The sequence below is a fragment of the Phascolarctos cinereus genome, unplaced genomic scaffold (genome assembly GCF_003287225.1).
Source record: "Phascolarctos cinereus isolate Bilbo 61053 unplaced genomic scaffold, phaCin_HiC Scaffold_4;HRSCAF=312, whole genome shotgun sequence".
NCBI lineage: Eukaryota > Metazoa > Chordata > Mammalia > Diprotodontia > Phascolarctidae > Phascolarctos > Phascolarctos cinereus.
Window position 1 is genome coordinate 654,222,294 of NW_027555847.1, and position 26,340 is coordinate 654,248,633.

Genomic DNA, 26,340 nt, shown 5'->3' on the forward strand with positions numbered 1-26,340 from the left:
CTCCTTTCAGGGATGCCCAGATTAGACTGAGCAATGGAAAATGAATTCAAAACGATCACTTGAATGAGAAAGTCAGTTGCTCTGTACCTAGCCAGTTAAAGAGAATTTTGCCAATCCTTCAAAACCATGTGTGTATGTAGAAAGAGGGGAGATGTTAGGGATAAACAATCACCCCAAGATCTCATACTTACAATAATAATGACATCACACATTTATATAGCATTTTATAGTTTACAAGGGGCAGCTAGGTGGAGCAAAGGATAGAGTGCTAGGTCTGGGGTCAGGAAAACCTAAGTTCAAATCTGGCCTCAGGCATTTACTAAATGTATGACCCTGGGTAAGTCACTTAACACTGTTTGCCTCAGTTTCCTCATTTGTAAAATGAGCTAGAGAAGGAAATGGAAAACCACTCCAGTATCTTAGCTAAGAAAACCCCAAATGGGGTTGTGAAAATGACTGAACAACAACATAGTTTGCAAAGCACTTTATACACCTTATTTTATTTGATCCTCACAATAATACTATGAGCTACTACAGGTATTATTATCCTCATCTTACAAATGAGGGAACTGAGGCTCAGAGAGGTTAAATGACTTACCCACAGTCATCCAGCACGGGAGGGTCAGAATTCAGATCTCTCCTAACCCAACACATTCTCCACTATGATACATGGCCTCTCTCAGAGGTCACTTCGTCCAAACTGTATTCAAACAGAAATTCCTCCTCTGACAATTCTGAAATTGTTGGAAAGTTTTTCTCTCTGTTAAGCTGAAATTATCTGCCTCCATATAATTTCCATCTTTATGTTTGTTTCCTAAATTACCTCTTAGTTACTTCATCTGAAGGAATAAAGAGACTTTTAGGAAGAAAAAAGATCAGTATTAGCACAAAGCTAAAGCCACACAAGCTTTATAAAAAGGAAGAAACTTATCAAGTTTGGAGAGGAGATATTCACAATCAATTTACACCCCTGCCTCAATTTAGCTCAGGAAAGCATGTATATACATAGCCCTACTATGTTTTATGTGAGACAAGAGGAAAGGTTTAGCGCTATATGAGCTCCCAGGATCAATTCTCCATTACCTGCAAGCATGGAGTGATTCTTCACTCTCCTATCAAGAAAGACAACGAATACAGGGTGCCAGGGGACACCCAAGTTGGGCAAGAAATATTTCCTGGAGACAAGTAGGACAGTACAGCTTAAAGTGGGAAGCCCTGAGCAGGCAACAATCAATCTCAGTCATACAAATGACTAACTCTAGGAGGTAGAGGGAGTCTAGTGCAAAGTCCTTATGTTCCCCACTGGGAAACTGAAGCCCAAAGAGGCTAATCACACAAATTCTAAGGGGAGAGAAAGAAGGAAAGAGGGAGGGAAAGAAGGGGGGAGAGAGGGGAAGAGAGAGAGAAAGAGAAAGAAAGCAAGCAGAGTTGAGTTGAGTCCTTGGAGAACAACATCTAACTGTACGGCCTCAGTCTCCTATAGGTGCCACTGAGACCCAGAACCAGCTGAGGGCTATGCTCATCAAAGCTTGCGATTAAACAGGGATCTGGTTTCAGGGAATCAATGAGAAAGTGGCAGACCAGGATACCAAGTGACTGACTAAAGGAGAGAAAATCTAAAACAAGTAAGGAATGATGACCCAGGAAAGAGTTAACAAATGTTAGATTCTGGCCTGTTAAGTACACCTCAAAAGCAGCTGCTCTGTCAATAGCAGCTTACTGCTTTCAATGCCATCCATGAGTTGGAGTGACCTTTGTTGGTAGCCATGCCAGTCTTAGTAGTGCTCAATCCAGAAATGAAGCTTGGCTCACAGACTTATCAAAGGTACAGCAATGAGAGCTCATTAACTTTTTTTTCCCTTTTTTTTTTTTGGTGAGGCAATTGGGATTAAGTGACTTGCCCAGGGCCACACACCTAGTGAGTGTTACGTGTCAGAGGCCGCATTTGAACTCAGGACCTCCTGACTCCAGGGCTGGTGCTCTATTCACTGCGCCACCTAGCTGCCCCAGATCATTAACTTTTCTTAACAACAACATGAGAGGGAGGAACTAGCCAACTGTGAAGTTCTAGACAGAAGGATTGGTGATAATGGAAAAGTGGCCATCACAAAGATCTATGATCCTGTGACCTGGGTTGGGGGCTTATTAAGGAGAAAAGAAAACCTTAGGTAAGGTGGTTTGGAGGTAAACTTGCTAGAATTGGTTGCCTATGCTTGCAATATATGTATTTTTTAATATCACTTCCTCCCCCTTTCTGTTCCTCCCCCTAAGGTTTTGGACTCTAAGAAAACTTAAGTGTAAAGTTGTTTACTCAGTCTCTAAGATAGAACCAGAATTCAATCAAGCAATGATTGACAGTTGAACTTTAATGAGAAAGGTACCATCTGGCATTTTAGTATTGTATTAATTAAAATTTTGTTCTAAATAATATATGATCAATTTGAAGTCAATTATGCTTGTTATTTTAATAAAGAACAACATTTTTTTTTACTTTTTTTTTTTTGGTAGGCAATGGGGTTAAGCGACTTGCCCAGGGTCACACAGCTAGTAAGTGTCAAGTGTCTGAGGTCGGATTTCAACTCAGGTCCTCCTAACTCCAGGGCCGGTGCTCTATCCACTGGGCCACCTATCTGCCCCCAATTATGCTTTTCAAAGTAAAAAAAGGGGGGTCAGGTGGCACAGTGGATAGAGGGCAGCTAGGTGGCCCAGTAGATAGAGCACCAGACCTGGAGTCAGGAGGACCTGAGTTCAAATTCGGTCTCAGACCAAACACTTGACACTTACTAGCTGTGTGACCCTGGGCAAGTCACTTAACCCTGCCTTGCAAAAAAAAAAAAAAGCATAATTGCCTAGATTACGCCCTAAACTACAGAGGTGGCTCATGGCTTTTAAATGCTACTGTGGGTCAAGAGGAACAATAGAAAAGCTAAATAGCTTTGAAAGAAACATGCTGAATTATATACTAAAATAAAAGCAAGATATGCAGATTCATGTACAACTCTTTTTTTTCTGTTCTACCACATATATGGAAATCCTCATTTTAGTTGATGTTAAATTCAGAATTTAAAAATAAATGGAAACAACACATGCTATGGCCAATTCTAGCATGCCAGCAATGCTTTAGTCACTTAGCCAATAAGCATTTCTTAATTGCCTACTATGTGTCAGCCACTGTGCTAAGTGCTAAGGATACAAAGAAAGGTAAAACAGTCCCTTTTCTGGAGGAGCTCACAATCTAATAGGGAGATAACAGGCAAATAAATATGTACAAACAAGCCATATAAAGGATCAGCAGGAAACAATCAACAGAGGGAAGGCATGAGAATTAAGAGGAATTTGTAGAGGCTTCTTGTAGAAGGTCAGATTTTAGCTGGGACTTGAAGGAAACTACAGAAGGCAGGAGCCAGAGATGGGAAAGGAGAACATTTCAGGCATGATGGACAGCCAGAGAAAAGGCTGAGCGTCACTGGACTGAAGAGTAATCATACACAAAAGAAACTGATTCTCTCTTAAAGACAAACTGCCTACTGATACAGAAACTGGACTAGACTCAGTTGCCTGTTTGTAGTCAGCTGTGACTAATAAAGAGCAAGGGTCAAAATCAACATCAATTTAGAAGAAAGATTAACGATGACAAGGCATTAAGAAAAATTAACAGCTTCAGCCTGCCCTATTCGAACAACCAAAAAGTAAAAAACAGAAAGATACATACCTTATCACATTTCTTATAAATGTTTAACTAATGTAAAATGGTTGCCACAGAGGGAGGCCAAAAGAACCTAGAAACTGTTAACAAGAAAACACCGAAAATTCATGAAACCCTTTAGTTTCCTCATCTGTAAACTGAGGAAGTTGGACTAAATGATCTAAAAGAATGGAAAAATTCACAAGCAACAGTCATACCCAATGAAGGCAAGCAAGAGACAACCATTAACTTTGGAGCCATATATCTTTATTGCCTTTATGAACTTGTAAAGACAAGAATTATCTACATAAATATCAAAGGTATCCTTGATGAAAATATGAGAACAAGAATGCTTTTGCAAATAATTCTATCTATAAAGTCAAACAACTGAAGTTACAGAGAACAGAAGACCCTGCTATTTTCTTACTGATTATAAAAAGGCTTTGTCCTGGGCCCTCGTCTTTCCATTTTATACTATCTTTTGGTAATTTTTTCAGCTCCCACAGGTACAATTACCTCTACACAGATGATTCCCAGATCTACATATCCAGCTCTAGTCTCTCTCCTGATCTAAGTTCACATTATCAACTGTTCTTCAGATATCTCCAACTGGATATCCTGTAAACATATCAAACTCAACTTGTCTAAAACAGAACTCATTATCTTTCCCGCCCAAACCCTCCTTTCTTTTGAACATCTCTTTTGCTAAAGCATCACCATCTCCCCCGTCATCCAGGCCTACAACCTTGACATCATGCTTGAGTTCCCACTGTCACTGACTCCTTACATATAATCTATTTCTAAGTCTTGTGTCTATCCTCACAAAATCTCTTGTATGTGTCCCTTTCTCTCCACTCACACAGCGACCCTCCTAGACTGGGCTCTCATCATCACTTGGACTATTATAGTAACTTTCTGATTGGCTTTCCCGCACCAAGTTTCTCCCTAGTCTCATCCATCCTTCAACTTAACTACCAAGGTGATCTTCTAAAACATACGCATTGCCATGCCAGCCCCCAGTGGCTCTCTTCTCTACTTCCAAGACTCTTCTCTTTGACATTTAAAACTCTTCCTAACCTGGCTCCCTCCTCCCTTCTACTCTCCAGATTATAATTCTGGGACACTGGCTTACTTGCTGCTCCTCACACATAACAAGCCAACCGCCTGCTTCCATGCCTCTGCGCGGGCTATCCCAAACGCTTGCGATGCTCTGACCCCTCTCCTCTGCTTGTTAGTCTTCCTGGATTCCTTCAAGTTTCTGTTCAAATTCCACCTCTGCAGGAGGCCTTTCCTGGTTTTCTCAGCTGTTAGTGCCTTCCCCTCACAGACTGCCTTCCATCTACACTCTATAAAGCCCATATGTAACTACTAATTTACATGTTGTCTCCCCTACTAGAATGTTAACTCCTTGAGGACAGGGATTGCTTTTACTTTTCTTTGTGCTCAGCGCAGTGCTTGGCATATATTAAATGCTTAATAAATGCTTGTTGACTGATTGTCTGACCTTGGTAAAGCAAAACAACATCTTCAAGGCTCTCCTCCAATCAAAAGTCAATCCTGCACCTGTTAAGATCATACAAGATTCCTCGACAAATGGAAACAGAATTAACTGTGTAATGATCATCTGATCATTGATATTAGGTGAAACATAAAACTAGGATATGTATGCTTGCCACGGGTAACTGCCAGTTGTGAACAATGTCTTGCCCAAATTCCAAATGGAAGACAAATGCGCCACAGATAGTTAGATTCTAGATCCTCTTGTTTGTATATGATAATTTTTAAATGATTTTTTTGTTCTTACGTCACTATTATTTCTATGTGCCTGGCACATAATAAGTTTTTAATAGATGCTTGCTGTTTTGCCACAATCAAGGGAAATATACATCTATTCAATTATTTTAGTATATGTAAATTCCATCTCTATTGTCTATGCAAGAGATAAGCCCTCGCCAGTTGGTTCTCAACCATGACCAGCTACTATAACTTACCTGCCCACACTAAGGTCATAGTTTCCAAGGGTAAATCAAAAGTCTGTGAAAAGAACCTTGCAAAGTCAAATCTTTAAAGCAATTCTCTCCAATAAACATATTTCTTATGACAATATACAGGAAGCCGGAAATTCAGACTGAGTGACCCAGAATCCCTTAGGCCACAGCATCCTTGCCTCCCATTCTAGGTCTCTTCCTGTAAAAGGCTCCAGTGACCTAATCTTCCCCAAAGGAACCTAAAAAATACAGTCTAGCCCATGAAGAAAACCTGACAGATGTCCTAGGAAGGGAAGGGGGTGGGCATGATACACAGAGAATACAAGACCTTGGAACTATTTCTACAATCTTTCTAAAAGTTTGATTTACTTGAGTAGCTCTTACTTGAAAACACAAAAGAGGCAGGCCTTAGCTGAATACCCTAAAAAGGCAGTACAGGGCTCCCCATTCCTGGAGTGGGGGAGAATGGGGAAGGGGTAGAAAGAAGAGGAGCCAGCCCTAGTGGTCCAAAGTCTGTCCAGCAAACAACAGATGTGAAGACCTAGTTAAATCTCTATGGTACAATCTGGCAGGTGTTTATTATCTTGAAATCAATGATGATGGAATATTTTCAAGGAGGGAAGTAGCACTTCTTCATGGGGACTGTGAATGAGGGGGAGGTGGGGTCCCTGAAACCACCAAAGATGAGTGAAGGTTCAAAGCACCAGAGTTGGCTGAGTGGTAAAAATAGGATGAAGACCTTCCTGAGAAATTCAACAGCTCAAATTTCTATTGAATTTTAAGGTAGACAAAGCTACAAAGTTCTTTCTTCAAATCATCTCATGAAGTTGATAATGAGAGTATTAGAGCCATTTAACAGATGAGGAAATTAAGGCTCAGAGAGAGTAATTAACTTGGAAATGTACTACAGTGGAAAGAACATTAGACTTGGATGGGAAGATCCGGGTTCATTCTTATCTCTGCCACTTACTAGCTATTGATCTCTGGGTAAGTCATTACATCCCAATGGGACTCAGTTTCCTCATCTGTAGAATGAAGGGGTTGAACTAGATCATCTATAAGGTCTCTTCCATCCATAATACAGATCCAGTGCTGATGTGTGAAGTATGGCACCTGGGGCCTGAATCTAAGTCTGTTTACTCCAAGTTAAGTTCCCTTTCTACTATTCCACACTGCCTCTGAGATCATAACAGTACTTTAAATCTAGAAGATACTTCTTCCTTACAACGACATGATAATGCAGGCAGTAAAAGGATTATCCCCCAAAACTGTACATCAGACTGGTAAAGTGAGTTGCCTAAGGTCACAGAGCTACTAAGAGGCAGATCTGAATCCCCACTTTTTTTTTCCTTTTTGGGCAATTGGGATTAAGCGACTTGCCCAGGGTCACACAGCTAATAAGCGTCAAGTGTTTGGTCTGAGCCCAGATTTGAACTCAGGTACTCCTGACTTCAGAGCTGGTGCTCTATCCACTGCGCCACCTAGCTGCCCCAGAATTCCCACTTTTTGACTCCAAACCTAGGGCTTTGTCCACTATACCTCAAATGTCTTCACTTCTCTGCAGCACCAAATTCTGCTCAAGCTTTTCTTTATATTTCATGACTCTGCACTCTCTGGGTTCTTCTCCCACCTCTTTGGATACTTCACTCATTTAATCATTGATTTAGTCAACATTTGCTGAATACCTACCAATCAAATAATATATGTAAAGTGCTTTGTAAACCTTAAAGCAATATATAAATGTTAGTTATTATCATCATTACAGAGTATAGGGTTCTGTGTTTAATGATACAAAGAATTAAGACATCTGGTGTCTCCTCAAGGAGTTTCTAGTTGAGTAGTGGATAGTAAGACACAAATGTATACAAATAACTATAAATGCAATATACCATGAAAAGGCACAGCATCATGACAGTTCATATTATTTTAAGGTTGGGGAAGGGCACTGAAAACCATAAAAGTCATTACAGAGGAGTCTGCATTGTGAACTGGGCCATGACAGATGAACAGATATGGGGGGGGGAGAATGAGGAAGAGAAGGACATTTCAAGCAAAAGACAGCAGGGAATAGAAAAATATGAGATGAATTCTAGGAAGATTAAATAGTCTAGTATGTTTACAGCATATGTGAAGCAAAGTAGTGTGACATAAGACTGGAAAAGCAGGACAAAATGAAAGGTTGTCCAGATCATGCACTGCCTTGAATTCCAGACTAAGGAGTTTGGATTTTATCCATTAAACATTTCTGAGCATGAATGCCACATGAGCAGCAGCAAAGCAACAGAGAAGGCAGCATGTGAAGAACAGACAAGAAACAGAAAAAATGGTGATGAAACCCATGACCAAAAAGGGAGCCTAGACAGCCTACTTCAAGAAAACTGCCCACACCTCTTAAAATTTGAGTGCAAAGTATAATCTACTGCTCACCTTCTGGAAGAAATTCCAGAATGAAAATTTCTAGGAACATTATAGTTAAAATCTAGAACTTCCAGATCTAAGAAAAAAAAACATTACAAGCAGCCAAAAAGACGAAAGAGCCACAATCAGGATCACACATGATTTTAGCAGCTACCACAACAAAGAAGCAGCGAGCTTGGAATATGATATTCCAGAAAGCAAAGGTTATGAGTTTACAGCCAAAAATAACCTACCCAGCAAAACTGAGTATAATGCTACAAGGGAAAAAACCAAGCCTTTAATGAAATAGAGGATTTTCCAAGCATCACTGATACAAAGACCAGAGCTACACAGAAATTTTGATGTACAAACACAGGAGTCAACAGAAGAACAAAAAGATAAACATGAATAATCATAGGGATTTAAAGAAGGACAAACTGCTTACATTCTAATATGGGAGATGACATACATATGTCTTCTCTGAACCCTATTATCATCAGGGGTCATGGAGGGAATCTAATTACAAAATCTGGGAATGGTTCTGTCATGTCCTAATGATCTGGAAAGAGGAAATCAATGGAGAGGAAAGGGAGAAGTTGGGGAAAATTATCTCACATAATTGAGTTTACAAGTAGAAGTCTATACAAACAAAGAGGAAGGGGTAGGGGGAGCAACTGACACTTGAACTTCACTCTCAGCTTAACTGGTCAAAGTGGGGAAGGGAAGGGAAGAGAATGAGCATTTACATAGCACTTACTACATGCCACGAACTGTACTAATAGCTTTACAAATATTACCTCATTTGATCCTCATAACAACTCTAGGAGGTAAGTGCTGTTATTATCCTTACTTTACAGTTGAGGAAATCGAGGCAAAGAGAGGTGAGGTGAGTCGCTCAGGGTCACACAAACCCCATATCTGAATTCAGGTCTTCCTGATTCCAGGCCCAGCATTCTATCCACTGGATCACCTAGCTGCTTCATAAAGGCAAAGAAGGTAAGAATACTCTCTTCTCTTCTTCTCTCTCTGTCTCTCTCTGTCTCTCTCTCTCTCTCTCTCTCCCCCCCCCCTTTCTCTCCTTCTCTCACTTGGGTACAGAATACATTTCACTCAACAAGGAAATAGGAGAGGAAGAGAAGAAAGGTGAATTAGGAGGAGGGTAGATTAAGAAAAGGATAAAACAAATTCTAACTAAGAATGTACAAAAAATAGTTATAGCTCTTTCTGAGGTGGCAAAGAATTAGAAACTGAGGGAACATCTATCACCTGGGTAATGACTGAACAAATTATGGAATATAAGGATGATGGAATACTATCATTCTGTAAAATATGATAAAGGGGATGATTTCAGAGACACCTGGGAATACTTAAATGAACTGACGCAGAGTGAAGTGAGCAGAACAGGAGTTCTGATCAGCATAATGACCAACCAAGATTCTAGAGGATTAATGCTAAAACATGCTACCCACCTTCTGATAAAGAGATGAAAATGCAAGGGAGAGGGAGAGAAGGCAGAGTTTTCCTGATTTGGGAGAAAAAAAGCTTAATTTTTAAAAAAGCAAAAGAAAAACTGGGTGGCAGAGAAATCAGATAGGAGGCTATTACAGTAATCCAGGCAAGAAGTGAGAGAGTAGCCTGAGACACAGTGACAGCAGTGGTAACCAAAGGGAGAGGATGTACTCTAGGGACATCTCAAAGGTAGAATTTCCAGGATTTAAGTGAGGTGGGGTGAACAGAGTATCAAAGGTGACTTTGAGGGCTCCCCCACCCCATCCTTGACTTAGAGCCACAGTGATATTTCCTCTCACGTACAGTCATAAACACATTTTTACCTAAACAAGTTTCACATAAAAGGTGGACTACATGACCCTCAACTCTAAGAGTCTATGATTCTATAACAATTAGATCAATATTTAATACAGCATCTTACGATTTACAAAGCGCTTTTCTCACAATGGCTCCACAAAAGGAAATTATTATCATCCCCATAGATATTAATAGTAGTATCATCTCCTTTTTTACCTCAGAAAGACTAAGTAACTTACCCACGGTCACACAGCTAGTCAGGAGCAGAACCCAGGTTCAAACTACCAAAGTTCAGTGCTCTTTCCACTGCATTCCTTAAACACATCTGGCATTTTCCCAACTTTCTGCCTTTCCTAATGCTCCTTCCTCTGCCTGCAATGTCCTTCCCCACCATCAGACTGCCAAAACACCACCCGTTTTTCAAGGCTCTGTCCAAATCCCATTTACACCCAGTCAAAAGTGATTCCTCCCCTCCACTAAACTATTAGAGGAGTTTTTGGGTAGCCCTCTTACGTCCCCTTATGACATCCTACTTTAAATCAGAGCAAATTCTATCTATGTCTTATCTTTTAGTAGACTTCAGACTCCTTTGAGGGCAAAAACTGTCTTATTCCTCCTGGTATTCCCCCAGTAAAAAGTATTTACATATTATATGTTTAGTAAATATTTGTTGAACTGAATTGAATGTATAAATGACAGGAAACATGAGAAGAGGGGCACACAGGAGTTTCCTGCTTTGTATAAAGCTAAAGCCTGCATGTCCTTCTGACGAACCGATTATAAGTCCCAAGCTGCTCATCTGATTCTGAGGTCTCAGGGCTTCCACAGGGCAGAAAAGTGAGGAGCTTTGACTCTGACCCTAAAGGAAAAAATCAGATGACGGTGGGGGCACTGCTTAGTGGGTGGTGCCAAGGCCAGGCCTGCTGGCTGCATGGGTCTCCAGCTGCCTCGAGGAAACTTCCTGGCCATTCCAGCTCTCTAATCCAAGCTCCCATCTCATTCCACTTGGCTGAGCCCAACATCTGGACTGTTAATTTTAATTGTTCCATAAAGCACACTGGGCCGCCCAGCTCTGCTCCTTTAGCACCTTCTGTGCCATGTGTGGGGAACACTTCTGAGCTAACTTTGTTTAGCCCAACCAAGCTGCTGTGGCCCCCTGCCAGTCCAAAGTACCTTCCCCTCCTCCTCTTACATCCCTTCCAGCTGCCTTCAGCTTTTACTGCTGAGGGAGAGATGGCACACCTGGGTACTTCCCCACCCCAGACTCCTCTAGGACTGGCTATGGATCTCTTTCTCTCTTTCCCCCCTGTCCAATGTTTTAGGATGGGCCATCTCAGATACCTCACTCCTCAGGCCACTCTTTCTCCCTTTCTTAAGTATTTGGCCTTCTAGATCTCTTTCGTGGACACCTGGGTACCTGTGCTGCAAAGGAAATGAAGGACTCATGGGACGTGTCTGGTTCAGCATTCAGAGCAAAAGCTCTGAGTCCTGGATGAGATCTGGACAGTAGTGGGGTTGCCCAGATTTCAAACATGCCATAGTTAATGCAAGCACCATGACCCGCCCTGTTTGCCGAAGCTGCCTTTTAATAAAGGCTCAACGGCATTCAGCTCTGTGAAACGGTTTTCAGAAACATCAGACTGAGATCACTGCCCAGAGAAACAAAGTTCCACTCCTCTAGCTTGGCTCACTCACTAAGGGGCTCTCAAACCAAAGATACTTCTCTTCCTGTTCCTTCTCCTATCGTTTCTTGGTCTTCCCCTGGAAATGACAATTACATCAGTTCAATGCGTCAGCCACTAGAGCCCAAGGGAGTCCCCATTCTTTAACTCATCAATAAGCTTTTGTTAATTTCTTTCCTACTATGTGTCAGACATTGTACTAGGATCTGGTATTACAAATACAAACCTGAGACAGTCCCTGCCCTCAAGGAGCTTGCATTCCTTTGACCACTGAGCCACTTCTTCCTACTCCACTGAATCCCTAGATGCCAAAGCTTCTTTGAGGCCAAACTGGGTTCCTGCCCCCAGCAACCCTATCTTCCACCCAAATCTAACCCCCCCCCCAAGCAGCAAGCCCCATTCAGTTCAGTGTTTTCACAATCAAGGTTAGGCTAAACTGGAGGAGTAAGGGAAGAGGAATATCTACAGCTAGGGTAGAGTAGCCTTTTGTGGAGTACAATGGAATGGAGAGTAAGATTAAACAGTTAATGGGTGAAAATTCAGGGCAATTTCTTATGTTGAGGTTTTTAAATCCATATTCAATTTATAGTAATCTGGAAATCTCTGAGACTAGGGATGAAGAAAAGTCTATAAATCCAGGAGCAGGAAGGAAAGTGAGAGCAGAATTAGAGAAGGGAAATGAAGTAAGGGAGTCTTATAAGAGGAAGAGGCCTCCACATCTGAACTCCTCAGAAGCACCAAGGGAAGGGCCTGGAGTTAAAAGTACAGGGTAGACCACATGAAGGACAGTAAGTTAGAGGAGGAGCAGACAGACAAGAAGGGGGAAATATAGTGAATTAGGTCAGGAGAGAAAATAAAGCCCACACTTTGGGAGAGTAAGGGGGAAAAGGAGTACCTTAGGGTAGTGGGATGGGAAAAGACAGTGGTCTAGGATGGGGGGGAAGGATAGGAAAGAATAGCAAGTGAATACAATGAGGAAAAAGCTGAGAAAGGACAAAAAGTTCAGGGAAGTGGGAGGGGGCTGGGAAGGGACCAAGAGTAGGCACGCTGAGGGAGTCTGGAAAGGGTAGTGAGCGGGGTGGGGTGGAATGGGTCTGAGGAAGGACAAGATCCAGTATATGGCAGACCACAATGAATACAAGGAAGAAGGAAAGAACTTGACGAACAATGTAGTAAGGCTGGCTGGGAACTCATGCCTCCTTCCTTTCAGTCAGTCCGTGTTTTGGGGGAAATCTAACTATCAATACTCCTGTTTTCTGGACAGCTTGCCTCAGTACCAGAAGAATGCCCACTGGACTCACGGGCCTCGAAGCTGACTCTGCTGCCCCCGTGACTACACGCCCACCCTCTCCTCTCCTAGCTGGGGAAATGCTGGCCTGTTGAGAGTACTTGCTTGTAGACCATGAACGTTATTCCTCCTCTAAGTTCTCTTTCTCCACAGAGTCCCATAGGAGCTTCCTCCCTTTCCAACAAAAGCCAGGGGCTTCCAGAATTGCTTCTAGCCAAGCTATCCTATTTACCTTCACGGTCTCTCTCTGGCATTAGGAACCATGAAGGCTTCGAACTCAAAAGTCCTACAGGAAATTACTTTGATATTGTAACCACCTCCTGGGGCAAGTCTGGAAGTTAGAGGCTGTGCATTTTTCTCTACTTCGGATAAACTATTTTCCCCTATTAATCAGCAATGACGTCGGGGCCAGGCAGCCAGCGCCGCCTGTTTGCATGGAGGGGGAGAAGCAGACGAGGCTGCCTGGGCCAGCGCCTGCATGGCTGGGCACTGGGCTCCAGCTCTGCCACAACTCCTAGGCTGGTGCCTCCCACCCAAGCCTTACCCCATCTCACTACCCTTTCTGGACAAACACCATGTCTCTGAAATCACACCTGCAGCATGAAGCAGATATGGGTGAAGGAGAAAAAAATGTCTTTGCTGAAGCCTGTATCAGATTTCTTTCCATTTGTAGCCAATTCTGAGGATCTCCAGATGATGCCGGAGCACAAAGGGTGCTCTGGAGAGGCAGGCCCATGACCACTGTTAGCTCCCTCATCACACTGCAGGTCCTTGAACAGACAAAAGGAAGGTCCCATGTCTTCCTGGTCCTTTTGTCCCAGTCACTTCCACTCATTCCCCTCCCCAACACCAGTCATAAACTGGAAAGGGGGAAAAACCCCTAAAGACATATGAGGCACTGATGTAACAGGTGGGAATCAGTGATCAGAGAGTCCCTCCAGGACTATATCTTCAGTCCTCAATAACATAAATAGCAGACAGGATTCAGAAAGGAACCAGAAAGTTTTTACCTTGGGCTTCTTTGCGGACTGGGTAAATGCTAGAGATGTGAAGGTGAAGATTAAGCAGCCTATGGAAACAGGACAAATTAATTGGGGCAAGTTAGGCCAAAACCTGAGCAGAAGTCTTGATTCTCTGCTCTTTCATGTGGGAAAGGTCTCTGACCCTCTGTGAAGAAGAAAAAAAAGGGAAGGAAAAAAAAGCAAACAAGAAGAAAGAAAGGGTTAATGGGCCACAGGAACACTGCAATTTAGGGAGGGCCAAAAGAGAACATGTGTACACGTGCCTAGCACCAGTATGCATGAATGGATCTATCACAAGCCCTTTTCTCTTTGTTTTTGTTTTTGGTGAGGCAATCAGAGTTAAGTGACTTGCCCAGGGTCACACAGCTAGGAAGTGTCAAGTGTCTGAGGCCGGATTTGAACTCAGGTCCCCCTGACTCCAAGGCTGGAGCTTTATCCACTGCACCATCTCCTAACAAGCCCTTTTTCACCTGGGAGAAACTGGAAAGTTGATCAGGAGTAGGCAGAAGTCAATGAAGGGCTGAACCGTTCAAGTGGTGAGGAGGAACTTGGCCCTGAGTACAAACGTCTAGAACCTCAGACAGAACTGGGTCAACCACATTCCACTGGATAGGGCTTCTGGTTCTAAACAGTATTCACTATTTCTTTTCTTTTTTGGGGTGGGGGTGGGGCAATTGGGGTTAAGTGACTTGCCCAAGGTCACACAGCTAAGTAAGTGTCAAGTGTCTGGTCTGAGGCCGGATTTGAACTCAGGTCCTCCTGACTTCAGGGCCAGTGTTCTATCCACTGTGCCACCTAGCTGCCCCTATTGTATTCACTATTTCTAGTGGTCAAGATATCATTTTCTGGCTCCAGATTTGCTTTCCCTGGGTGACAAACAGTTGCTCCAAGTGCCTTGAAGTTTCCTCATGCTTGGTTGGTCTGGGGTCTGGTTGGGTTCTTCACACAGAGCCTGAGGGAGCGCAGGCAGGAACTGGCATCAATGTCAGGAGAGGCAACAGCAAAGCCTCTCCTCTGGCACCATTCAAAGAGCAGCCAGGCCACCTGCCTGGGTGTGACAGCATAGCCAATGCTGAGGACACCCACAGAACTAGACCGAGACTGACGTTATGATAACGACAAAGGGTTCTGTCTGATGCTAGGTTATTTCCATTCAGATGATGCAAAGAGAAAGAGTACACCTGGTTAACTAAAGTCCTTTCTTTGAGGAGGTGGGCAATGGTGGCTTCTCAATTTTATTAAACATGTGGCCTGAATAAAATCCTAATCAGATAGCAGCTTTCCTATCCAGCATCATAACTTGCTTCCATCCATTACAGCTTTTTGGCTGGAAAAGCACCATTTGAATTAGTGGCAGTTTTCCAAGCTAAAAACAGAGCCTATCACTTTAAATTTTGGTCAACTACACCAAATTTAAAGTGATAAAACTCATTTTTGGCTTAGGAATCCATTAGCAATTTAGATGAGTGTTTCTACCTCTTTTCCCTTTCTTAGCCCCTAGGGTTGTTTTTCCCTCCTTAAAAGAGACTTATTTCTAAGATTATGATTTCACAGCATTTACTTTTAACACTGCTAGGATTTTGCTACATGTATGACATACAACATCAATGAAGCTGATAGAGCAAGAATTACTTTGTCCATCCATCTGTGAAAATACTCCCACAGTTGGGTGCAGGCACCTCTTTTCCTTAGAACTTAAGTCTCAAGATTTCATTAGGATCCTTAGGCTGACATAGTGGCCATGTTAATAGCCAAAGCTAGGCTGTTCGGTAAGGGTGCTCCTTCTGTCCCCAGCACAGACACCACTGAAGGCTGCCAACCTCTGAGGCCTTGATGGGTAGCAAGCCTACAGTACTAAGGACTATCTCACAGGCTATGCAAGGCTATGGCCCTTCTATAGCAGGGCTGCTCCCCTGAGCTCCAGGACTGAACCCTTCTGTTCAGGCCTCAGAATTGTCTCTGTCCTCTTTCATATTTTCCATTTGTTTTGTGAGGTGCCTAGAAGGTTCTGGCAGATGGGCCTCCTATAAATAAAGTTTATGAGATGATCCTGAGGACTGGGTGAGCTGAGGCTGCGGTGGCAGCTGCCCAGACTTAAAGCACCGCCCAATGGCTGATCAGACAGGTTGTACCAGCCCCAGTAGGCTGGAAGCCACCTCTGGACCAGGGGGTACTAGCAGGCCAGGAGGCTGGAAGTGACTAAAATTCTTCAAGTGGGACAAAAAAAGAGAAATTTGTTGGCAAAGAAACAGAGGCCCTAGACACTCTCCTCTAGCACCATCTATATAGTATGTGCCTACTTGCTTGCCACATAGGCTGCAGTGTTTAAATCTGTTTCAGGCCATATGGAAAGCAGAGTAGCTAGCGCTAGAAAGGTCCCCCTGACATTTACCAGCTAAAAGTTGGTCCTGGTCATGCCAGACCTGGCATGGCAAACCTCTGAAGACTACAACAGAGAATGAGAGCGTTAGCAAAACTGGGGGAGGGGAAGATTTGTCCCCTGTGGTTCAGTTTTTATTTCTAGCTAAAAGTCTTCATCCTACCTCTGGCCACCTCCTCTTCATGCTCAGAAGATGCTGCTGAGAAGGAGGCAGCAGCACCACACGTGGAGTCACTTCAGAAGTGGCAGGTTGTGATAGATGTTATTTTATCGGCTGAGAACTGAGGGACTCTCTGCGGGAAGCCTGGTCCAATAACACAAAAGTTACACTCGATTCCTGGGCCTATCTAAGCCACTTCAAACTGATAATTTAGAACAATGCCTCTGGTATCCACAGGCATTAGGCAGGCTACAACTGAAGACTGGAGCTGGGTTGCCATGGCTCATGAGGATGATCCCTTGAGGATGACACAGCCGAGGCTGCTTCCTCGGGGGTTAGCGTGAAAACTATAAAAGGACTTCCAAAAGCAGAGCTCGCTGGGGAGGCAAGGGAACTCGAGCACATCCCAGGCCTACGAGGCAACCTGAGGTACCTGTGGGTATCTTAACCCACACTGTCAAAAGAACGAGCTCTGGCAAGATCATCTCACTGCAGGCCAATGCATAACCCCCTTGCGTTTTCAGAGATCCAGGAAGATCCTGGATTCCTGGGCCCTTTTTGATTCTCCCTCTAGACTACTTCCCTTGGTGATCTCAGCTCCCAAGGGTTCAATGATCACCTCTGTGTAGAGGATTCTCAGATCTATTTATCCAGCCCTAACATCTCTCCTGTCGTCCAGTCTTACCTCTCCAAGTACTACTGGACATTTTGACCTGGATGTCCTGTGTAGACAAACTCCACTCAAACTCAACACTCTTTCCCTTCAAACTTTCCCCTCTTCCAACCAAATGGTTGCCAAGCGCTGTCAATTCTACCTTGTAGCATCTCTTGTGTACATCCTCTTCTTCCCTCTGACACTGCCACTTTCCACAGATCACCACTTTGGTGTAAGCTCTCATCGCCTTATGCCCGCAGTATTGCAATAACCTGCAGGCTGGTCTCCTTTCCTCAAATTTCTCCCCACTCTAACCTATCCTCCACTTAGCTGTCAAAGCGATCTTCCTAAAGCACAGGTCTGACCGTGTCACACTCTTTCTCACTAAACTTCAGTGGGTCCCCATTACCTCCAAAATTATAAAATCCACTTTACAACCTGGCCTTTTCCTACTTTTCCAGTCTTCTTACATCTTATTCCCCTACCGTGTACTTTGCTATCCAGTGATACTAGTCGCCTTATTGTTCCTTGAACATAAAACTCCATTTCTAACTTTCTGTATTTTCCCTAGCTGCTCCCTATGCCTAGAATGTTTTCCCTCTGCATCACCACCCCCCAGGCTTTTCTGACGTCCTCTAAGTCTCCGCTAAAATCTTACCTTCTACAGGAGGCCTTTCCCAATCCTCCTGAATACTAGTACCTTCTAAGATTCTCTTCAATTTAGCCAATAGGTTTGCATGTTGTCTCAACATAAGACTGTGAATTCCTTGACAGCAAGGACTGGTTTTTGCCTTGTTTTGTATCCCCAGCATTCAGCACAGTGCCTGGAACACAGTAGGTACTTAGCAAATGCTTGACTTGACTCGGGTGACTAGGATTCAAATGTCTCCTCACCCCTTCTTTCCTTTTCCTTTTCTCTCTCTCTCTCCTTCAATACCCTGCTGCCCCCCCACTTGCCCTCCCAGCACGAGAATTTCAAGTTAATCATTTTCCCTAGGGGGAGGCAAAATATAGCCATACTAAAAGCCTTTTGCTTTTGGCATTATTGATGAGTTTACTTCTGTGGAAATTTCTTAAATCCCAAAAAAGTCCTTTAAATATGAAAGCTATTACATCCCAACAAGGAACACCTGGTACCTAATAACAAGTCAGAAGTCACCTTGTTCAAGGAAGAGAGGGAAGCTGCTACCTAGAGGGAAAGTTACCTCCCTAAGGGATCAGCAGGCACCATCTTCTTTCCTGACCTAGGCCACAAGGCAACACCAATGAATGTTATCTGACTGCTGAAAGGGCCTCCTGGACTTCCTTAGTAAGTCCATGCTAGTCTTGGATTCCCAGGGTTTCTGTACTATCCCACTCAAAGTTATGGAAATCACTCCACCAATTTCATCTTCAAGTGTCCAATGGGGCTCTGCAGCCCTTTGGTTGGTTTTAGGAATCAGAGTATTTCAGAGAATGAAAGCACTTTGAAAGGTTCCTGTTTCTGAGCAGGACCTCAATACACCCTTGACCCATCCTCCACCCCCCCCAAAAAAAAAAAATTCTGCCAGGGAAGGAAAGTTCTTTCAGAAGTAAGTACTTGTGACCCAGACAACATCTTCACATTTCTAGAGTTCAATCCAACTGATATTTTATTAAGTACCTTCTACGTGGAAGGATAAGGCTAGGCCTGGCTCTCAAGCTTCGGGGCACCTCTAGGTTCCTGATGCTGACAGAACTACTACTACATATCTACTACCAGCCTGAAGTCGACCCCATGTCCCCACCCTAAGACAAAGCCAAGGAAGGAAGGAAAGACCTGACCACTCTACCCAAATTTATTCCAGGTTGCCCCTCTCCCTGCTTTATTCTCATTTAGGACAGGGACAAGAAGGAAAGCCAGAGACTGCTCACCATTCCTGACCATTGTTTTCCCCCCATAACCCAAGAGGTCTGCTTATCTCTATGACAGAAGAAAGAAAGGGTAAATTTAGTGTGTTCCTGTGTAAGTCACAGAAATTATAATGGCTGGTAATTACATAACAATTTGCAATACAATTCACATATATTATTTCATTTGACCTTCACAACACTGAGATGATAAGCACTGCATGTGTGATTATTCTCATTTTAAAGATGAAGAAAAACAGATCGAGGATTAGAGTCATAATCTGACCTTGGGTCTCTCCTGACTCCAAGATCAGGATTGTTACCATTACATTATGCCTCTCTATTAGAACAGTCTTTTTTTTCTGAGCTCCTTATAAATTTACTTGAAAGCTAAATAAGCAATGAGCACATTTTGTAAATATATCAATAAAACCTAAAACACACCTTCCAGTCATGAAAAAAGGATAATTTCCTCCAAAGAAGAATTACTTAGTGGGTCAAACCCCGATCCCAAGACAAACAAGGGAGCCTCTCTTAGCATCATTGCTGTAACTTAGGATTACTTTGTCAACCATTAGAACAAATTCATTCTCATTCTCTCTCTCTCTCTCTGTCTCTCTCTCTCTCTCTCATCTTTATGAAAAATAATCAATTCCACATGGCTGGTGGCCCTCCCTGTGGGAGCTGAAACCTCATCTAAGATGAGTTACCTGCAAGGTTCGAGGTTTCTGGGTGCCAGGCGGGAGCTGGCACCCTTCCTCTCCTTAGCCTGCAGGTTCCGGGGGAGCTGGACACCCACAGTGCAGCTGACTCGCAACAGGAGAGTCACAAACAGCTCGGGGTAAAGGCCCAACACTGCTGCCCCAGACTCTGGAGCAGACATGATCTCATACAGAGCACATGTGGCCTGGAGGAGAAAAGGGGGGGTGGGGGGACGAAAAAGAAGAGGATTAAAGAAAGGATCTCCAATACTACCACAATACCTGACTGAGTTAGCCTCAGTCAGTTACAAAAACAAAGGAAGCCAGCTCTTAGTACCCTTTTCCAATTCTGGCCCTGTAATGAGGCCACAATGATTCCATAGGCCCTCTGCTACTCTGAGTTGGAGGCCTACAGTATCAAGAAAGGAAACCAATGGAAACACAAAAGCCACCATTAAGGGCCATTTCACTTTGAAACTGAAATGCTTAGGAGTTTGGAATTCTCTGCTTAAGGGGGAGGGGAGAGCAGGAGATCTGACAGCTCAGATTTTATGGGCAGGAAGACTACACACATGCAAACATTACACTTGCATAACCTTATTCCGGCTGATTTAAAGAGCGCGGTAATTACCCAGCACCAAACACACTTGGGGTGACTGCAATGTGTACAAGGAAGGGAGGGAGGGGCAAAGTGTTGGCTTTCACAGGGACTGATCCTGTACCATCTGTACTCGGCTCTTCAGAGAAGAGGAGGAAATTTTCACAGCTGTTTTACTGCTTAAAAAGCTGCCAAGCTGCGTTTATTTTTTTTTTAAAGGGATAAAATGCAAAATGATCTCCCTTGGGGATGAACACCTGAGAGGCCTTTTATGAGGCTAGAGCTTAGAGCTAATAGGCATTATATGGTGATGCGTTATTTCCCCCAAGCAGTGCCTGGCACAGACACCTGAGTAGAGGAAATGAAAAGAGCATTTCAGGCAGTGATGTCCAGAATGACATCTTCTGAAAGGTCAAGACTCTCCTGCTGACCCCCTTGTGCCCTCCACCACTACCACCCCCAACACATTCTAGGGAGGAAAAAGAGAAGATGGACAGGCCAAAGCAGTAGCACCAGAAAAGAGAGGGGGAGGGGGAGGGGGAGAGGGAGAGAAAGAGAGAGGGAGAGAGAGAGAGGGAGAGGGAGAGGGAGAGAGAGAATGAATATGGAGATAGGGATGAAAGACCTTGGAAGAGGACAGGTGAGTATATACCATGGTCTCCAGGGTCATCCTGTACAGAACCTGCCCATAATATTCCCTATCCAGACTCCTAGGAACAGGAGTGGAGATAGACCAAATGCCAAAAAAAGGGAAAGAAGCATGTGGGGTGCATTCATTAAGGGAAAGCAAAGCTTCCTTTGGGGTATCAGGTGGCTTGGTGATAGGCTAAATGTCAGATGGGAGGAGAGAAGGCAAAAATGCAAGCACTAGGAGCCAGGGGAGGCTTACCTCTGTCAGAGGTTACCCCCAGAGCCTCAGGGGCTGCCATATATCCACTCCAATGGTTCATTCCCTCCCCCAAGTCACCAATCCACCATCTATCCCTCCACCATCACTACCCATTGGAAACCCATACCTGCCCATCAAAGGCAGGGGGAGAGGATAGACCAAAGCCCCTATACTCACAGCAAGAGGGATCACCGTGGCTACCCGGTCGTAAGTGCTGCTCAACAGGAAGGACTTATTCTCTGTGAATGGGACATCTTTATTCATCTTGTCTAAAAGCAGCTCCAGGACTTGGGATGTGAGGGTGGGTTCTGTGGCCAGAGCCCTCCAAAGGTAACAGGTGTGACTAAAGCAGAGAAAGCAGGGAAAAAGTCATCACCACATCAGGGTGACCACCACCTCTAATGACCATAAATAGACATTTACTGAGAATCTATGGGGTTTCACATTGCTGAGCTTGGGTCACAGGTCTTTTCCCCCTTAATATTCAAGGAGCGTAAGGAAGATTCAGACAGAAAATAGAGTTCTTGTCCACCAGAAGCTCAAAATCTAGTTGAAGGGATGCCATGTGAGCATATGTTAAATGCCAAAGGAGTGGCAAGACGATGGTAATTATAGAAACCCAGTTTAGCCTGACCCAGAGTGCTCCAGCAGCCAGCCACGGTCTTAGTCCAGTGTGGGCAGTAAAGGGCAGCAGTGGCCACTCATACCGCAATCAACTCCATGACACAAACACAAGATAATGCTGCCAGATCCTGAGGAACATCAGCCTTCAGGTCATTCTGGAGCAATGAGAGGCTCCTGGGGAGATACAGTCAAATCCAGAGCATCTCCCTGCTCCCAGATGATCAGAGCCCCTGGGACCACTCTCACACCATGTGCCCTTCTTAGGACCAGCTTCCAATCAGAGTACGCCAAGTTTGTATGGCATCCACCCAGGTCTGATCAATCTACCTCTACTAGATACCAACTGACAGTGATAAAATAGGACCACCACCTGGAGCCCAAGTAAGATAGAAGCCTTACATATGTCAACAGTGAGGCAATGTGGTACATCAGGAAAACTGCTGCTCTGGGAGATGTATAGGCAGGTTACTAAACCTCTCTAGGCCTCAAGTTTGTTTTTAAAATAACTCACAATTATACAACACCTTCAGGTACTCCTGAAGTACTTTATTTTACAAAGTACTTTCCTCACAGTGGTGCAAGTGTTACTCCCTTTTTACAAATAAGAAAACTGAGGCTCAGAGGAGTGAAACAGTTTGTCCTTGGCCACAAATCTCTCAAGGGCCCATGTCCAATGTTCTCCACCAGCACTGGACTGACCACAAAACCCTCCTATCAAAGGAAAGGCTGGGAAGACCTGCATGAATGGATGCTGGGTGGAATGAGGGAACCACAAAACAATTTATTCTCTAACATCAATACCATAAAAATGAATAATTCTAATCAACGGTCAGCCACGATTACAAAGGACCAATGACAAATGTTGCCCACCTCTTGACTGAGAGGCTATGAGCTAATATGCAGAATGAGATACACAATATTGGACATGGCAAATTCAGGGATTTGCATTGCTTGACTATATTTGTTAAAAAGGATTTTGTTTTTCTTTTTTTCTTTCTTTTCCAATAGGTGGTCGAGGGAAGAGGAAGGGAGAAAAAAAATGAGACAGACCCCACAATTGCTTAAGTCCTCTTAAGCACTAATATTCTGGGATTCCAGACCCACTTTGTCAAAGGAGCTAGAAGGATGGCTTCAGCACTCCTCCTTCCTTCTTTTCCCTGATGAAATGAAGCTATGGTCAAAATAGATGGAGCTTAGATTCACAGACATAAAAGGACATTAAAAAAGCACTGAGCAGAACTTTAGGTATTCCATTCATCAAGTACCATTAAATGAAAGGTAGTTCCTCAAAGCTGTGGTCTTCTCCAGCTATCATGAGGGCCACACATGCAAGATTATGAAATAGGAGGGTCAGACAGGATATCTGCTAATGTTACGGACGTGTGGACATTTTCAGTTTGCAGTTCAATTTATTCAAAAGTACCTACTTTTTGCAAGGTGATGAGGAAGACAAAAAGGTGGAAAAAAAAACCACAGTCCCTGCCCTTTAGTTTACAATCGAACACGGAAGAGGTTTCATAGGCAGAATCATACAGCATCTAACAACAAAATGGGTGTCAAGGAGCAAGGAAGTAAAATATTATTGTGAGGCTTTCAGTTTGGTTGTCTAGAAGAATGGTAGAGTCATCCATAGAAACAGAGAAGGTGAAAGGAAGGGCATGTTTTCGGAGGAAATTGAGTTCATTTTTGGATATGTTGGGTTGGACATGCTGACAGGACATCCAAGAGATGTCTGGAAAGGAACTGGAAATGTAGGACTGGAATTTAATGGAGACATCATAAAGATATAGGAGACATCTACATAAGGTAAAAAAACTGAAGTCATGGAACACATGAGGTTGCAAAGGGAGAAAGCATAAAGACAGGCAAGCCGAGTACAGAGCTTGGAGACACCCATGTTTAAGGTGCTGGAGAAAGAATGAACCAAAAGCTAACCAGTCAGAGAGGGAAGAGACCCAAGAAGGAGCAGTGTCACCAAAAAAAAAAGAAAAGAAAAGAAAAGAGAGAGAAGAGAAACTATCCAGATAACAGGGAAATAAATGGCATCAAATTCGGCAGAAAGGCTAAGGAAGAGAAGGACTAAGATAAGGCCATTGATTTTGGAAATTAAGAAGTCACTGGTGACCTCAGAGAGAGTAGTCTCCACTGAGTAATGAGGGTGGAAGTAAGATTGCAGGGTGTACAAAGTGAATGGTTACAGTAAGGAAGTAAAAACAGCATGTTTGAAGTATAGACTACTCTTTCTAAAAAAAAAAGAGAGAGGGGTAGAATAATAGCTTGGGCAGTGTTAGGAAGAGTGCTTTTGTTTTGTTTTGTTAGAAAATCTTAAGGATGGGAAGCCTTTAATATATCTGTAGGCACTCATTTCTCAAATATATAGAGAACTGAGTCAAATTTATGAGAATACAAGGCATTCCCCAACTGATAAATGGTCAAATGATATGAACAGGCTGTTTTCAAATGAAGAAGTCAAAGCTATCCACAAGTATATGAAGAGGCGCTCTAAGTCACTTTCGATTAGAAAAATGTAAATTAAAACAACTCTGAAATACCACCTCACACCAATCCGATTGACTAATATGATAAAAAAGGAAAATGATACATGTTGGAGAGGATGTGGGAAAATTGAGACACTAATGCACAGTTGGTGGAATTGAGAACTGATCCAACCATTCTGGAGAACAATGTGGAACTATGTATGCCCAAAGAACAACCAAACTGTGTATTCACCTTTTGATCCAGCAATACCGCTACGAGGTCTGCATCCCAAGGAGATTATAGAAAAAGGGAAAAGGACCTACATGTGCAAAAATAATTATAGCAGCCTTTTTCATGGTGGCAAGATATTGGAAATTGAGAGGATGCCCATCACTTGGGGAATGGCTGAACAAGCTGTGGAATATGAATATGATGGAATACTACTGTGCTATAAGAAATGATGACCGGGCAGATTTCAGAAAAATCTGGAAAGACTTATATAAACTGATGCAAAGTGAAATGAGCAGAACCAGGAAAACACTGTACACAGTATCAGCAACATCACGTGATGATCAGCTGTGAATGACTCAGCTCTTCTCAGCAACACAATGATCTAAGACAAGTACAAAGGACTCACGAAGGAAAATGCTGTTGATACCAGATAAAGAACTGATAGACTCAGAATGCACATTAAAGCATATTTTTTCACTTACTTTATTCTTTATTCTTTCTCATGGTTTTATTTTCTTTTGATCTGTTTCTTCTTCCACAACTATGACAAATATGGAAATGTTTTACATGATAGCACATGTATAAACTATATCAAACTGTCTACCATTTTCAGAAGAGGGGAGGGAGGGAGGGAGAAAAAATTGGAACTCAAAATGTTGTAAAAATGAATGCTACAAAATTTTCTTAATATGTATTTAGGGGAAAAATAAAATACTATTTAAATAAAAAAATATTTGTGGGGCAGCTAGGTGGTGCAGTGGATAGAGCACCGGCCCCTAAGTCAGGAGGACCAGAGTTCAAATCTAGCCTCAGACCAAACACCTGACACTTACTAGCTGTGTGACCCTCGGCAAGTCACTTAACCCCAACTGCCTTAAAAATAAAAATTTTAAAAAAAATTATCAATAAAAAAATATTTGTAGGTATAAGAAAAAAGCTAGTAGAGAAAGAGAAAGATCAGAAAGAGTGGAAAGACTGGAAGAAAGGTGTGTTTCCAAAACACTATGGTTTCCTGGCTCAAGTGGAAGGTGCTTATTGGAAAGTAGTAGGAAATAAGGTTGATTAGAGATGGTAAAGCCAGCTGAGGGTCTAGAAAGAAGTTCAAACTTGAAACTCCAAGAGGCAGGCAATCACTGAAAGTTTCTGATTAGAGCAGTGGCATGATGAAAGCCATGTTTAAGAAACATTATTCTGGCAGCATGCTCAAGATGGGGCCATGAAGAAAAGACCATACTATTACACCTATGGAGGAAATGATTAGAGCCTGAACTAGAGTGGTGGCAGTAGGGATAGAGAAAAAGGAATGGACAGGAGGCATTTCAAATGAAGGACTGACAGGACTTAAAGATTATGGTTGTACATGTGGATCCCTTTCTCAAGTAATGTTTTTAAATGCATAAAATAAAATATATAGGATTACAAAGAAAATCAATTCTATAATTCTCCGGTGCCCTAAAATCTACCCACAGCCACAGATCCTCTTGTTCTTAACCTCAAGTTAAAATGCACAATTTAGAGAGAATGTAAGAAGTCTGGTTTTGAACGTGATAAATCTGAAGTAGTGAGGAGACATTAAAGTCCAACTATTCAGCAGGCAAGTGATGCATCTCTTAAAACTCAGGTAAGAGATCTGGACTAGAGATAAACTTCTGGAAATCATTTGCATTATGGTACCGGAGCTGCAAATTGATAAATTAAGCCACAAAAATGGATTAGCTCGCTGAGATTAAGAGCATAAAGAAAAAGAAGGCAAAGGGTCAAGGACTAAATCTTGGCCAAGGTCCAAAGTTGGAAGTTATAAGGAAAAAGGAGTCGGTGAAGGGAAGAGAGAATATTTGGAGAGAGGGAGACAGAGATTAGGATAGTGTCAGAGAAGCCAAAGGAAGG

The 26,340-nt window shown here is 43.0% G+C and overlaps 1 protein-coding gene across 5 annotated transcripts in view; it reads right to left on the reverse strand.

Annotated features, from left to right (window-relative positions):
* Positions 1–26,340, reverse strand: part of MROH1 (maestro heat like repeat family member 1) — a 197,445-nt gene that overhangs the window by 24,650 nt on the left and 146,455 nt on the right. For all 5 annotated transcript variants that reach the window (XM_078153842.1, XM_020995209.1, XM_020995206.1 and 2 more), the window contains 2 exons: positions 21,298–21,463; positions 19,643–19,839 (listed from right to left, as the gene is read on the reverse strand). In XM_078153842.1, coding sequence (XP_078009968.1) covers positions 19,643–19,839; positions 21,298–21,463 — 363 coding nt within the window. The remainder of the gene's footprint in view (positions 1–19,642; positions 19,840–21,297; positions 21,464–26,340) is intronic.